The sequence below is a fragment of the Vicugna pacos genome, chromosome 10, assembly GCF_048564905.1.
Source record: "Vicugna pacos chromosome 10, VicPac4, whole genome shotgun sequence".
NCBI lineage: Eukaryota > Metazoa > Chordata > Mammalia > Artiodactyla > Camelidae > Vicugna > Vicugna pacos.
In genome coordinates this window covers 27,339,302-27,355,005 of record NC_132996.1, presented here as the reverse complement: position 1 = coordinate 27,355,005, position 15,704 = coordinate 27,339,302, and the positions used below count along the sequence as shown (strand labels likewise).

Genomic DNA, 15,704 nt, shown 5'->3' with positions numbered 1-15,704 from the left:
GGTTGGGGGAGGGTCGGGGGGACAGTCATTGCTGGACTGGCCGCAGAGGTGGGATGGGCGGGGCGTTCGGGAGCGCGAGGAGCTGGACCCGGTCTCAGTTACAGATGGGAAACCTGGTAGGAGGCGTGGCCTGGGCGGAGTGAAGGGGCGGGACAGGGAGCGGCTGTCGCCCAGGTCGGTCTGCGACGCGCACTGCTCCCCCTGGCGGCAAGTCCCGCCCTTTCTCTGCTAGGAGGGTGTTTCTGCGTGTACCTGAGTATCCGTGGTGTGTACGAGTTAGTGGGTCCGAAGTTGCCATGTTCGGGTCCCTTGGGCAGGAGGTGTCTCCGCCCGAAATCAGTGAGTGCGCTGCCCTGATTGGACTCCCGCGGAGCTGACCACATCCAGAGTGTGCGTTGTGTCGGACCGAGTGCGTGGGTCGGGGGACAGTTCAGCCCGCTGAGCTCCCGAGGGGCTTATCTGGAGGGCCGATTCTGTCTGCCAGTATTCAAGCAATCTTGTTTCTCCTTTGGCTCCTCCCCGATTCCCTCCCCCACCCCAACTCCGGATTCCCAGCCTTGCGTGCGCCGGGAGCCCACCCCCTCTTTTGGGCGCGAGGCCCCGCCCCCACCCCCTTTCCTCAGCCACAAAGTTTATTTGCAACAAAAGGGAGTGAGGAGCAAGCAGCCAAGAGGGAGGGAGCGGGAGCCGGAGCGGGAGCGCGAGGGGAAGCAGCCAGGCCGGCTGGCGGGCGCAAAGCCGAGGAACGGAGCGCTGGGATCCAGCCAAGACCGAGTCGGGCCGCGATGCTCCAGGCCTCACCGGGCGAGGCGGGGGCTGGGCCCAGGAGTCGACGCTGAGGCGGGAGGGGTCGCACGGGATGGAGCCGATGCTTCCCAAGGCCGCAGAAACTTGAGCCGCGGCAGATAAAGCTCTGCTCCGGTCTGTGCACGCTCTCCGCAAACCCCCTCGCACTGCGGTTGCGGGACCCAAGCCTTCAGACTCCCGCCGCTGCGCTCCTTCGGGGCGGGGGCGCAGGGGGGGTTGGCCGCGGCTCCCCGAGGCCAGCCCCCCCAGAGTGAGTGCCGCCACTATGGCGGACGGGGCGACCCGGTCCCCGCTTTATCGCAGCGTCTCGTTCAAGCTGCTAGAGCGCTGGAGCGGCGGACCTGGGCCGAGGGAGGAGGCCACAGATCTCCCCGGGCTGCGGCGCCGCGCCTCGTGCCGGCCGGCCTCGGCCGTCCCGGGCCAGCCCTCCCGGCGCGTGTCCAAGCTGGCGTCGGGGCCCCCGGCCGCCCCCGCGCAGCCGCGCCCGCTCCGCAGCCTCTCGCCGTCGGTGCGCCAGCTCTCCAGGCGTTTCGACGCGCCGCGTCTGGACGACAACTCCACTGGGACCCGAGACGGGGGCGTCTCCCCCGCGGCCGCGGAAGAAGCGGCGGAGGGAGCCGCGCGCGGGGCCTGGCCCAGCGTCACCGAGATGCGCAAGCTCTTCAGTGGCCCTGGCTCCAGGCGGCCCAGTGCCGACTGTGAGGCCTCAGGGACACCCAGCCCCGACGGTGCCGCGTGGGAGCCCCCGACCCGGGAATCCCGGCAGCCACCGACGCCACCTCCTAGGACTTGCTTCCCCCTGGCGGGCCTGCGTTCGACGCGGCCGCTGCCCGGCCCAGGGACCGAGGGGAGGAGGCGGCGGCAGCAGCAGCAGCAACAGGAGCGAGCGCAGCGTCCGGTGGATGGTTTACATTCTTGGCATAGCTTCTCCCAACCGCAGGCCTGGGCCCGGGCCTCCTGCTCCTCCTCCTCCTCCATTGCTTCCTCCTATCCTGTCAGCCGCAGCCGGGCTGCCAGCTCCAGCGAGGAGGAAGAGGAGGGTCCGCCGCCGCCGCTGCCCAGGGCACAGAGTCCGGCCTACCACGGCGGCCACTCCTCAGGCAGTGACGAGGACCAAGACGGTGAGGGCGGCCACTGCTGGAGAGGGAGGCCGGGGCCCAGGCCTGAAAGCTCTCTCTTGGTTAAGGACTGTAAGCCGGACAGTTATGGGTTAAATCTGGGCAGCATGGACTCGGCAGGGCGAGCCAGGAGCCCCGATCCCCCAATATCTCCAAGAGCCCCTATCGAGGAAGGACCCCCGGAATGGGGTACTGGCTCTCCTTGTGTACAAGGTCCCCAGGAAGGACTTCGGCCCTTGTCCGACACCGTGGGGGGAGCTTTTCGCGTGGCCAAGGTGAGCTTCCCCGCGTACCTGGCCAGCCCTGCAGGTTCCCGTGGTAGCAGCCGTTATTCCAGCACGGAGACCCTCAAGGATGAGGACCTGTGGGCTAGCCGGGGTTCTGGGAGCTGGGGCGTGTATCGCTCCCCTAGCTTCGGAGCTGGGGAAGGGCTCTTAAGGCCCCAGACGCGAACCCGCACCAAGGGACCTGTGGGCTCCTCAAGGGTGTTGAGGGATGGAGGATTGGAGCTGGACAAGAGCCGGCAACGGAAGTCCCTGTCGAATCCAGATATCGCCTCAGAGACCCTGACGCTGCTCAGTTTCCTGCGTTCAGACCTTTCAGAGCTGAGAGTCCGAAAGCCAAGTGGGGGACCCGGGGACCTTGGGAGTGGCCCCTTAGATGGCAGAGACTCACCATCAGCCGGTAGCCCAGTGGGGCAACTTGGGCCCATGCCCACCCCAGCCCCAGCCTTACCTGGCACCCGCCCCACACTGAAGGACTTGACAGCCACCCTTCGAAGGGCAAAGTCATTTACCTGCTCTGAGAAGCCCATGGCCCGCCGTCTACCCCGCACTGGTGCCCTGAAGCCCAGTTCCTCTGAACTCCTGCTGGCAGGCCCAGGTGCCGAGGACGACCCACTGCCCCTTGTCGTCCAGGATCAGTATGTGCAGGAGGCCCGTCAGGTTTTTGAGAAGATCCAGCGCATGGGTGCCCAGCAGGATGATGGAAGTGATGTCCCGCCTGGAAGCCCTGACTGGGCAGGAGACATAACCCAAGGGCAGCGGTCCCAGGAAGAGCTCTCCGGCCCTGAGTCCACTCTGACAGATGAGGGCATTGGGGCGGACCCTGAGCCTCCTGTTTCAGCCTTTTGCAGCCTGGGTACCACAGGGGTGTGGCGACCCCTTTCCTCATCTTCAGCTGAGACCAACCATCATGGCTCTGGGGCTGAAGATGGTCTGGGAGGGTGGGCCCTAGTGTCTCCTGATACCCCTCCCACACCAGGTGCCCTCCGCCGGAGACGTAAAGTCCCACCTTCAGGCCCTGGTGGGACTGAACTGAACAACGGAGAGGCAGGTGAGGCCTACCGGTCTCTGAGTGACCCAATTCCACAGCGCCACCGGGCCACCACCTCTGAGGACCCCTCTGGGTTCTCTGTGGATAGCAACCTCCTGGGCTCTCTGAGCCCCAAGACAGGGCTTCCAGCAGCCCCAGCTGTGGACGAGGGCTTGACCAGCGGCCACAGTGACTGGTCTGTGGGCAGTGAAGAGAGCAAGGGATACCAGGAGGTTATTCAAAGCATTGTTCAGGGGCCTGGTACCTTGGGGTGTGTGGTGGATGACAGAGTGGCTGGCAAAGCCCCCAAAAAGAAATCTCTGAGTGACCCCAGCCGCCGCGGGGAGCTGGCTGGTCCTGGATTTGAGGGCCCTGGAGGGGAGCCCATCCGAGAGGTTGAGCCCGTGCTACCTCCATCCAGCAGCGAGCCCATCCTTGCAGAACGGCAGGCAGAACCTGAAGAGCCCAATCCTGCCAGGGGCCGGGCACAGTCTGAGAGGGCCCTACCCGAGGCCCCACCTGCCCCCTCCACTGCCCATGACTTCCACCTTGATCCTAAACTGGCTGACGTTCTGTCCCCACGGCTCATCCGCCGTGGTTCCAAGAAGCGCCCAGCCCGGAGCAGTCAGCAGGAGCTACAGAGAGAGGAGGGCACTCAGGACCAGACTGGTAGCCTGTCTCGGGCCCGACCCTCCTCCAAACATGTTCGCCATGCCAGTGTGCCCACCACCTTCATGCCTATCATGATGCCTGAGCCGCCAACTTCCATTAGCCCCCCTGTGGCTGTGCCAGAGCCCATGGGCTTCCCTGCCCAAGCCCACACCATGTTGCAGGCACCATCATTTGAGGACATCACTAAGCAGCACATGCTGACCCTCCACTCCGGTGAGGTCCCTGCCCCAGTGCCAGTGGATATGACCTGCTTGACTCAGGTTGTACCGCCCTCTACTGAGGCCAAGCCACCTGAGGCAGCCCGGGCTGCAGGTGAGCCTGCTCCAGCCAGCAAGTGCTGCAGCAAGCCACAAGTGGTGAGTCTTTGTGGGGGGGGGGCCTTCAGGGTGGGGCTGAAGGAGGGCCATGGACAGTGACTTCTGCAGGAGCCTTTTGAGTGTGCTCATAGGACAGGTGTCCAGGTCTGAAGGAGCTTCACTGGTCCTGGAAGTGCCTAGGTAGTTTTAAGAATGTTAATGACACAGGACTCCTGTCTACTTGGGCCCCAGAGGCTTCAGGCATCTGCTGGTACTAATGTCAGAGGCTTTTAGCTGCTCCAAGATATTCTGGGTGATAATTAGAAGGAATTCTAATCTAATCGCTTAGATGTTTTTCAGGGACTGGTTTTAAAGATTCCTATCTGGTTCTTTGTTATAAATATATAAGGAGATGTAAGGCTCATGGAGCTTTCTCAAGAGCCTTGCTGCCCTACTGGCCAGACCCCTTATAGGATGTTTGAGTTTGGGGGCCCACAGTTGACATGGGTTTGCCCTTCCTCATGTGGCTTTCCTATAGCAGATCAAAATGTGGATCTGTCCGTGGGAAAATTGGAGAGGTACAGAGCATTACTTTATGTAATAGTGGAGAGGGTTCCATAAAGTACATTGGCAGCCCTGGCCTTTCTCTGTAATTCAGCCTCCCCTTCTGTGAAATCAAGAGGGCATGTGGACAAGATGATGCCTATGTCCTCATCCAGCTGTGCTGCACAGATTTGTAAGGAGTCTGTGGGTTGGAGTTGGGGGACTCTTCTGGCCTGAGATCTGTCAAGGCCTCTTCTGATTATACTGGGGGCTGCTGAGGGAGGGCAGAGTCAAGGAGGGGCCTTGAGAGAGATTGGGAGCAGTTCTGGCCCCCATAGGCAGGACTGTCTCTCTGGTTTAGGTTGGGGGCACTGGTCCCCCTTCCTGCCCGCTTACATCTTCTCCCCCACCACCCACTTCCTGGTGACTCTGTGATGGTTCCCTCTTTCTCTTCCAGACCCCAGGCCCTGGGGGCTTGGTCTCCCTGAGGTCTCCAGTTCTGCCTTATGGCTTCAGCTGTCCCTCAAGTTTTGGCTGTGGGTTCAGATGAGTTCTAGGCAGTGTGATACCCTGGAAACTGGATTCTAGGCACTGGGTTTTGGCCCTGGAGTAGGGATGGCCTGGGGTAATTTCAGCCATGGCCTGCACACCCATTGTGTTCCCTGCCAGAGTGAGGAGCCTGGAAACTGTAAACCCTGGGCTAATTTGGTCATCCCCCAGTTCTCAGCGCTCTCATGACCTGCCTGAACTCTCTCTGTTTCTCTCCCTGTTTCTCCCTTTCTCTAGTTGCCCCTGGTCCTAACTCTGGTGTCTCTCACAGAGGCCGCAGAGTCAGTAGGCAGGAAGTGGGGAGAGGGGAAGTTTGGGACCTGTCCTTCCTTCTGAGAGCCTGGTAGGACAGCTCAGGTGCTCTAACGCCAGGGCCAGTTGTCTTTGGAACATGGTGGGGTTGGGGAGGGTGAGACCAGGGGCAGCTCCTGCCAGGGGCCCCTTCCCCAGATGCTTTTCCCATATAATTATCTCCTCTAGAAGACTTGAAAGGTAAATTAGGGGAGAGAGTAGGAGGGAATTAAGGGACTCAGGGAGGGGGCTGCTCCTCAGAAGAAGCATTGAGACCCAGAGAGGAGGTGGGAGCTTTTGCAGAATTGGTTCCTGGTCTACTCCCTTCACATTGTCCCCTTGTCTTAGTTTGACCTCAGGGAAAAGCTTAGGGGTCCCTTCCCCAGGGGTTTATTAGGTGGAACATATCTGCCCATAACACAGGCTTCTCCCTGCCCTCAAAAGAAGCTGTCTCCAGCCTCCAAGCCTTTGCCCACTCCAGTCCTCCTACCTCTCCAGGCCCTTTTAGGGGAGAGAACTGGTGAGTCTGTCATTGGAAGAGCAGGATGTGAGCCCTGGCTTCAGATTCCTGTGTGGCCTACAATCAGTCACATCCCTTACCCTTCTGTAAAATGAGGGTAATAGTCTCTGCCTGGCAGACTTGTGTACTGTGAGTGGGTAGTGTAATCACTCTCTCCCTGGGGGAAGGAGAGAGGGGCAAAAACTGGCTCCATGGCCTCAACTGCTTCTCAGCGACCAGGCTTGGCACCTCCTTCCTGCCCCACACTGGTTTCTGAGCACAGGGCTAGGCATTATGGGCCTCAGTATAACCTGGCGGACTTGAATCAGCCCAAAAGAGATTTCACCATCCCCTAATTCCCCACCCACTCATAAAGCCTGGAAGTTCTCCCATCTGCTGGCCAGAATCCTCCTGCTGTCCCCTTCCTTCTAGCTCCAGGAAGGTAGGGAGCAGCTGTCCAGCCCTCCTGTTGGCCTCCATGGAGGAGACAATGTTCCCTTGTTCTGGGCTCGGGCCACCAGTCATGCTTCCTGAGTTGTGGTGATGGGTGGAGATGGTGTGGTGTGGGCTCCAGAATAAGAAGGGAAGAGGCAGTCACGCTTTGCTGATGAGGCAGAAACCAGTGTGAAGCCAGTCAGGGGCTGACAGGAGAGTCCCCGGGGCAGAGTGGGCCTCTGACCCGCCCTCAGCCTGCAGGGAGTCCCTCAAAGTCAGATCTTTCCCAGCCCAGAGTTCGTATTTACCCAGGCCTGGCTCAGCCTGTGAGTCTCTCTGAGACCTGGACAGAGTCATCTTGGGCCTCGGTTTTCCCATCTGTGCAGTGGGTAGTTAGACTTCCTGGTCTTTGAAGCTCTATAGGAAGGGCTCAGCCTGCAGGGTAGTCAAGGGTAACAAGATGAATCGGAGTGTGGCTGAAGGGAGGGAAAGGCAGCTCTATGCAACAGCTGTAAGAACCTCGGAGCCCAGGGAAGGAAGGATAACTCATGGTTGCCTTCATGAACGCCTGCTTGCGGATGTGCTGCGGGGAGGAGGCCCAGCTGTGGAGCCTCCCTGCCCTGCCCCCTCCCACGTCATTTCCACTTAGGCCACCATAGCCTGGATGATCAGCGATTCTTCATCCCAAGGCTTCCCGCACCCTGGCCTTAAAGTACAGAATCTTGTGATCCAACCTTCTGCCCTCAGGTACCTGATATCCATTTGACAGAAGTGACAATGATAGCCCAGAAACTGGAAGTGACTTGTGTCTCAGAATCAGATGGATAGACTCACAGAGCTTTAGTATATTGAGGCAGCAGTAACAGCGTCTAACACTGATTAAGTGCTTCCTATATGCCAGACACTCTGAATGTTTCATTCTTCAAATGTGAAAGCTGTGGGAATCTCACAGTGCTGAATTCTTAGAATTGCAGAGTCTTAAATTCCCACTGAATCCTAGAATGTCAGTGTCTTAGAGTTGAAGGGGCCTGAGGGTCCTTGTTTCTTGGTGGGATTGGCCTGCCATCTGAGTAGTGGGGCAGGGTTGGGGAGGCAATGGGGGCTTACCTGCATACCCCTAGCTGTCTGAACAGCTTCACGGTAGGTATTTAATTCACTGGGGCCTGGGTTTGCGGTGGAAAGAACTCTAAGACTCGTAAAGGAGAATGCCGACTTTAAGGTCACATAGTAAGGCAGGCAGAGCCATGTCCAAGCACCACCCTGACCTTGCCTCACCCCCTTATCTTGCCCCCAACAGACTCTTCCCCCATCCCCCAGCTTGCCCAGCCAGCTCCCTGCCTTGCTGCGTGTGGAAGGCCAGGCCAGCTGCAGTTCTTTGTCACCTTTCTTCTCTCTGTCTCTCCTTGGCAGGGAACCCAGGGGGGTGGGGGTTCTCTCCTTTCCCTCCTTAGCTCTGCTATGATTTTTCCATGGAAACTGGTTCTGGGAGGGGAGGCGATTAGGGCATTTGGAATTCTGAGCGGTACCAAATATCTATAATTAAATGTCTTGTCACCCACCCGGAGGAGGCTGAGAAGGGAGAGGACAAGCAGAGGGCTGTCCTTTTCCTCTGTTTATTCCCGCCACCTCCCTACTCCTTCCTAAGGGCGCTGGACTACTGGGGGAGTGTGGCCCAGGAATGGGTCATTCTTCCCCTCCGCCTCCCAAAAGGGAAAATTTGGGGGGGAACCAGAGTTGAGTCTGACATTTTCCAGCCCCACATTTCCAGGACCAGCTGGATTTGGGAGGCTAGGAGGCTGCTGCTAATCCTGTCCCCAGCCTCCTTCCCAGTGAAAGGACTTGCCCCCCTCTGTTTCCTTCCCACTCATCTGTGATCTCTCAGGCTACACATGCTGCCCCGCAGTGGGGTGGAGTCACCCCTAGGCTGTCTGGGGAGCTGAAACACTCAGAGTATTCAGGATCTAGAAGCAGCCTAGAAGGGGCTATAAAGTGTTGAGAGACTGGCCTGAGGGCTGTCAGGAGAGGCTTCCTGGAAGAGGCTCTGCAGCTTGGCCTTGAAAACTGGAAGAGTTTGAATATCCAGAGAAGAGATGGAAGGGTTCGAGGAGGAGGGCACAGCATGGGCAGAGGCCCGATGGTGGGAAAGAGCATGGCAAATTGTGCATTTATCCATTTAATAAATACTTGTTGAACCCCTAGACGCTCAGGCACTTTTCTAGTCCCTGGGATACGGGAGCAAACAAAACAAAGGTCTGGCCTCATGGAGCTTCCAGACTAGTGAGGAGACCTGTCTGTAAATGGAGACATTGTGCATCAGGGAGAGATGGGGGTTGGGGAGCAAAAGAAAGCAGAATAAGGGAATAGAGAATGATACGGAGGAGGCACTATATTAGATTAAGAGGTCTGAGAAGACCTCTTTGAGGTGAGATTGGAGCAGAGGCCTGGAGAGAGCAAGACAGGTGGCTGTCTTGGGTGGAAGAGGGGGAACAGCAAGTGCAAAGGCCCTGAGGTAGAAGTCAAGAGGATTGTGTGGATGGAGTTAAGTAGAAGATGAGGTCAGAGTTAAGGGAGGGTGGAAATGGGTTGGGACCAGATGAGGTAGATTTCATAGACCAATAGGGGGTCTTCCGCGTTTATTTGAGGTAAGATGGGACATGCACTGTTGGAAGGTTCAGAATAGAACAGTGACCTGAGCTGACTTAGGCTTTCACAAGTCTGCTCTGACCACTCTGTGGTAGTGGATTGCAGAGGCCCTGGGTAAGATCAGGGTGGCCAGTCAGGAGGCTACTGGAATAATCTGGGCAAGAGATGATGGTGGCTTGGGCTGGGGCAGAGGCAGTAGGGTAGTGGATTTCTGCAGCCTAGAGGGCTTTGAAAGGGCCTAGACTCCAGCTTTCAAGTTGAACATAGAGCTACTACAGCTCCTGTGTTTGGGCAGTGTGTGAGGGGTCACCTAAGTGGGGAAGGGAAGATTGACAAAGCCCCCAGGGTAGACTGGGGCAATAGGCTGCACTGGTCGCCCCCTGCAGACCTCTGCTGGCCTGGCTCAAAGGCTAGGAGGATGTAGCTGCCCAGGGCCCCAGTGAGGCAGGTGACAGTGCCTTATCCCACTGGTGTCTCCTCTGTATCCACTGTGACAGTTCCAACTTGCATGTCTCCTGAGACAGGGAGCTCACACTACCCCAAGGCAGCCCTGTCCTTTCCATCTGGTCCCAGTACATGGATGAAGAAGCAGGCCCAGAGTAGGCAGAGGTTTGCCCAAGTATAGGATTTGGCCCAAGGTGTCCTGACTCCCAGGCCATACATTGGCCCTACAGAGTTCTCACTGAGCAGAGTTGGCGGGGATGGTGGTAGAAGGGCGGGGGAAGGGGGAGCCCATGTTTCCCAGAAAGGCTCGCAGCCCTGGCGTACTTATTGGGAAATGTGCCCAGGCAGCCTGGCGCCTTGCTGGCAGGCCCTGAAACGGGGGCCCTGGGTCCCCTGGGAAGCAGGAGCCTATTAGAGCCATGCCCCACCCCCCCCCATGGGAGTCTATCCTTCATGCACCCCCACCACTTCCCACCCCCAGGCCTCCGGGGCATTCCAGGGGTGGACAGAGGCAGAGGAAGACTGCCAGGCTGCCATGTTCTGAGCTGAATGAGCCCCAGCCCATGACTTGCAGGGGCCTAGGGCCCCAGCCACGATATCTGGGCCCCCCTTCAGTAGCTGTGGGGCTCACGAGGGATGACTGGTATGGCACATGGAAGTCTGCTTTAGGGGTCCAGAGGCCTATTTTCCAGCCTTAGTCTCTCCAGTTTACTACTGTGTCGCCTTAAGTAAGTCCTTTCACCTCTCAGAGCCACAGATTCCTCCATGCTCTTGGGCACCAGGAAAAACGTCCTCTCCTGCTGGGAGAAGCAACAGCTGTCCTTAGTAGGATCCCAACTTGTAGACTGAAGTGCTGGTGGGTGGACCTTGGCTCCCAGCCCCCTTAGGCTGCTGAGGAGACTGAGGCTCAGATTAGGGCTTGGACTCCCCCAGGCCTGACCCCCAGGGTGCTTTTCCCTACCACCAGCTGCTGCTGTAGGCTCTGTCCACCTCCACACATATGGAGGGGGCCTCTCGCCCCAAGCTCATGGCAGGCTGTGGGGCTCACTCTGGGGCCTGTCCAAAGTGTTGATAATTCTGTCTCTAAGATGTTAAAACTTCCTCTGGGGCTTGGGGAAGTCACGGGGCTCTCAGACATTCCCTGGGCAGGGAGAGAGTGAGAGGATGAGTCTTCAGAGGTACCTAAGGTGGGAGGGACATGAGCTGATTCCAGGGTCTAGGCTGGCAGATAGATGGTGTATTAATTTCCTATTGCTGCTGTAGCAAATTACTATGCATTTAGTGGCTTAAAACAATACAAATATTATCTTACAGTTTAGAGGTCAGAAGCAATGGATTTCACTGGGCTAAAACTTAAGATGTTAGCAGGGCTGCATTCCTTCTGGAGGTTTTAGTGGAAAACCTATTTCCTTACCTTTTCCAGCTTCTGGGGGCTGCTGGCACTTCTTGGCTCATGGCCCCTTCCTTCATTTTCAAAGCCAGTAGCTAGCATCTTCAAATCTTTCACTCTGTACCAGACCTCCTGCCTCCCTGTTACAAGGACCCTTGTGATTACTTTGGGTCCACTTGGATCATCCAGGATAATCTCCCCATCTCAAAATCTTTCATGACATCTGCAAAGTCCCTTTTGCCATGTAAAATAACATTCACAGGTTCCGGGGATTAGGACATGGACATCTTTGGGGGGCCCATTCTGCCTATCACAGGTGGGCAGAGGGCCAGTCTGTTGAGTCTTGGGAGCCAGAGCCGCCAGTAGGTGCTGGTATGGGGTAAAGCCAGTGAACTCAGGCCCACTGCATTTATCCTGCGTTCATTTCTTTCCATGGTCATTTGTCATTTATTCGTTCAGCCGTCAATTGTTGAACCCCTTGATGGGCAGCAGGGACTCAGAGGGAAAGCGTGGACATTATCCCTGCTTGCCAAGAGCTCTCAACAGGGTCCTAGCCCTCTGAAGTGAGTGGGGTCCAGTGGCTGAGCCCTGGTTTGATGGGAGAGGGACAGAAGAATCAGTGGGTCCCCTGCAGACAGGCTTGGCTTCTAGAGGCACCTGGCTAAAAATTGGGATGAAGCAGCTCCCAAGAAGGGCAGTTGGCAGGAGACTTCAGGGCCAGGGCAAAGAGGGAAGGTAGGGGTGGGGTAGGGGGAGTCAAGTCTCTGCCAGGCTGGCCTGGTTGGACTCAAGGCAGATGGAGAGGAGCTCCCTATCCCCATGTGCTGGGAGCTCTGTGTTGGGGATTGGTGACCCTGGTGCTGTTGAACCAGAGGGCCTATCGAGTCCCTTCATGCCCTGAGGGGCCAAGGTGCTGCCCCGGAGGTGGCACCTGGAAGGCAGCATGTGGAGGGTAAGGAGTGTGGTCTGTATCCCTTCTCTCCCTGGGCTGGCTTTGGGACCCTGGGCAAGCATTTACAGACCCCTCTGAGTCCATAAAATGGGTGCATTATCCCCTCACTCCACCAAGGATTATTATTAAGATTAAATGAAATAATGCCAAGAGAGTTTGCTCAAGAAATGTTAGTTTCTCCCCTCATGACTGAGATGCTAAGATGTTAGGATTCTAAGATTCTAAGAGACACTGACTCCAAGATGCTCAGATTCTCAGCATCTTTCCAGCGATGAAGCAGAGGACAAAGCTCTGGACAGGAGGGCAGGCGGAGTCCTTGGCTACATCTGGGTGGGGTCGGTGGCCCCACAGTCTGGGCCTTTTGAGGCAGGTAGTGGGAGAGGGGCTGGGTGGTTAGGTGGAGGTGAGTGCCCACTGATCTTGCTTCTGTCTCCAGCTCCCCCTTCCATTTTGTTACCACCAGGCCCAACGTGGGAGCAGAGCAGAGTGGAAGCCCCAGACCCATTGGAACCAGACTATGAAGTGGGTCTTAGTCCCCTCTGCTTCCTATTCTGGGCTCAGAGCCCCTCCAAGGCAGGGAATCTGAGGTCTGTGTGCTCCATGGGCTTTGGGATCAGATGGATAAGGGTTAACATCTCAGACCTGACTGACTTACAGCTGAGTGATATCTAAGTCATTGCACCTCAGCTCTGAGCCTGAGTTTCCTGCTCTGCAAAATGGGGATGCTAAGGAGTTACTGTGAGGGCCGAAGAGATAATGCTTGTGGAACCATCAGCCGTGACCCCAGGTCTGGGAGCTCTCAGAAATGTGGCCACTTTTAAGTGTGTGCTTTTGAGATTGCCAGTTCAGAGTGTAAAATCTCATGGTTTCAAGATGAAGTCTGAGTTTTTTCCCAGAAGCCCTACCTCTTTGCTTGATTTATTTCGTGCATTTGAGATTGTCACTTCTTGGTTTTGAGATTCTGTGGCCAGGGAGAGGTGGGGTTGGTCTTGGGCCAGTGGGAGGGCAATTAGGGTACAGTGATGGTGGGGACTGCGATGGAGGGGGCCAGGCTGAGGGAGCAAGCACCAGGTTGGTGTCTGTTTCCTGTTTATTGGTTCCCAGGGGGTGAGCAGGCCCTGCTCCCGAGCAGCAGTGTGGAGCAGGAGGGAGGGAGGCCTAGGGTCCTGGCTGCCAGCCAGCCCCAAAGCGAGGCCTCCTGGGACTGCTGAGACCCCTCCCCCAAGCCCCCTTGGACAAACATCTAATCCTTTCCCAGGACAGGGCATTGGAGGTCAAGGAGCAGATGTGAAGGGAAGGGTGGAAGGACGGGAAGGGACCCCCCCCGCCCCAAATCCTACTGGCTCCATCTTTCTCGGCTGCCTGTGTCACAGAGGTCTTGCTCCTGTTTTCTCACTGTCCCCTCTGTCTCTCTCCCTGTCTCCCTGGGTGGGGCTTGGTAATGAGACATCCAACTTCTTGGCAGGCCTGGAGGCAGGAGAAGGAAGAAGAGTGACAAGGCCTTGAATGCCAGAATGGTCCACCCAGAAAGATTCTTAGAAACCAGCATTATTCAGAGGGGAAACTGAGGCCCAGCCAGGGAAGGGGTCTTGCCCAAGGCCATACAGTAGCGGAACAGGCCCAGCAATCTGCCCTCTGCAGCTCACTGCCGGGTGTCAAGGGCCACTGGGAGTTCTTGAGAGAGGAGGAGATGTGGGTCACTTGACATTTCAGGGAGCTGGGCTGAGCCAGGTGGAAAGGAAAGCTTTGATGTATGTATGGGGCCAAGAGGGCAGGGAGGTCTCTGTTTGGCCAGAGCACATGGGGAGAGGCTGTGTGTGCAGAAACCAGGTTGAAGGCCTCCAATTCGAGTTAAATGGTTGGGGCTTTGTCCTGTGGACAGTGGGGAGCTATGGAAGATGAGGAGCTAAGGAGGAGCAGCGTCAGATGGGTACATTAGAAAGCATCCTCTGGTTGTGGGGGAATGATTGGACTGGAGGGAGCTGGGAGATAAGAAGCCCGAGTTTAGAGGAGCAGGTGATACAGGGATTGAGAAAAAGACTTACTAGGGAGATAATTTGGAGGTAAAATCTGACATTTAAACTTAGTCTCAGAGGCCCTGTCAGAAACCTGGGTAGGGGGAGTAGGGCCTGCCTCCCTTATTGAGGTTAGAGAATGAGGCAGTGGGACAGGATGCAGTGTCATCTGAGACATCCCTGCCTCAAGGCAGAACTTTTCTCTGCATTTCTGGAAGGGTGAGGGGTCTCTGAGCCAGCTCAGCTCCCTGCCTCTGGGTCCCATATGCTTCTTGTCTAACTTCAGTCCCTCCTTCTCCAGCGGAAGTGCCCTGCTTCTCAGTAGGGTCACCAAAGAACAGCGGAGCTCCAGGCTGCACCCCTAATCCAGCCCTTCTGGGAGCAGCCTGGGTAGGGAGCATGTGCGGGAGAGGAGCAGGCCTGTGCTGCCTGGCTGGCTATGATGCAAGACAAGGCACCTGGCCTCAGTTTCCCCATCTGTGAAGTGGGAGTTCCAAATGTGGCAGAACCCAGGAGAGGTCTGGACATGCAGGTTCTCAGGAGCTGGGGGAAGAGTAACTGGTAGATGGACAGGCAGGCAGCCTTGCTAGCAGTGCTCACAGTGGGTCCTCATGATATTTGTACCATAGACCTCAAGACAAGTGCCATTCTGTAGCCGTACAGTCCTGGAGGCCTTCCTGGAGGAGAGTAGGACAGAGGCTGTAGGGAGAGGAGTAACTCAGATTTGGGGCCTGATCCTTAGCCTCAGTTTCCTCATCAGAGGCCTATGACCCTTCTAGCTCTTTGCTGCTCCTGGGCCCTCCTCTCTCCTCCTGCCTGGACCAGAGCTTCCACGCTTCTCCCCAAGGCCAGCGGGGGCGTTGCCCGGGGCGGGTGAGGAATTTCCGAGGGAACAGCTAAATTCAGCCCCTGGCTAAAAATAGTCCTGGGCCTGGCCCCAAGGCTGGAGGAGGAGGAGGAGAAGGGCCTGTGAGCAGTTCATCCAGCCTGCACCACCTCCCCACCTGGACCCAGGGCCAGGGCTTTGAGGCCCTCCTCCTTGCACCTCTTTCTTCTACTTACTCACGCCAGGCCTTTCCATCACAGCAGGCTCCTGGCTTTCTTCTCTTCTTCCTCCTCTGCCCTTCATCCTGCCTCCTCCCTTGGTCTTGCTCCTTCTGTCTGTCTCTTGTCTCCTCTGACCCTCTATATCTCCCTGCCTCCAACAGAGCCAGACAGAGGCCCCTGGCCAGGACCAGGTCTTTGGAAGAGGGCCCTGTATAGGGCAGTATCCCAGCCTGGGTGTCAAGAACCCTTCTCCCCTCTACTGCCCCAGGACTCAGCTATTGCAACTCTGTTCTGTTTGTGGAGGAGACAGACCTCAAAGCTCTGGGGTGTGGAGATGTGGGTGGGACCCCCAGTTTACCGTATGACCCAAAGCTTGATTCTGGCCAAGTGGCCCCACCCATGTGAGCCTTCCTGTTCCTGGCACATGGTGGGGCATCAAAACACATTGATTAAATAATGTGGAGGGGACTGGGGAAGGCAGGAAGAGAAGAGCTGGGCCCTGCCCTTGGGGAGTACCTAGGCTACTCTGAGCTCTTCCCACCAACAATGCCCTGCCTGAGCAACCAGGCAGATGGGCAAAGGGTACTATCTAAGCCAGTACCAATTGGGAATGGGGGTGGGAGCTAGACCCTGAGGCCCAGAGAGGGTGAGGAGCCAAGCTGAGATCCCAGAGCCCAGAAGGAGTGAGG

The 15,704-nt window shown here is 57.2% G+C and overlaps 1 protein-coding gene across 1 annotated transcript in view; it reads left to right on the top strand.

Annotated features, from left to right (window-relative positions):
• The first annotated feature begins 324 nt into the window (after nucleotides 1–324).
• Nucleotides 325–15,704, top strand: part of ARHGEF17 (Rho guanine nucleotide exchange factor 17) — a 55,529-nt gene continuing 40,149 nt past the window's right edge. Inside the window, exon 1 of the mRNA XM_006203358.3 lies at nucleotides 325–4,267. Coding sequence (XP_006203420.3) covers nucleotides 1,073–4,267 — 3,195 coding nt within the window. The 5' untranslated portion in view covers nucleotides 325–1,072. The remainder of the gene's footprint in view (nucleotides 4,268–15,704) is intronic.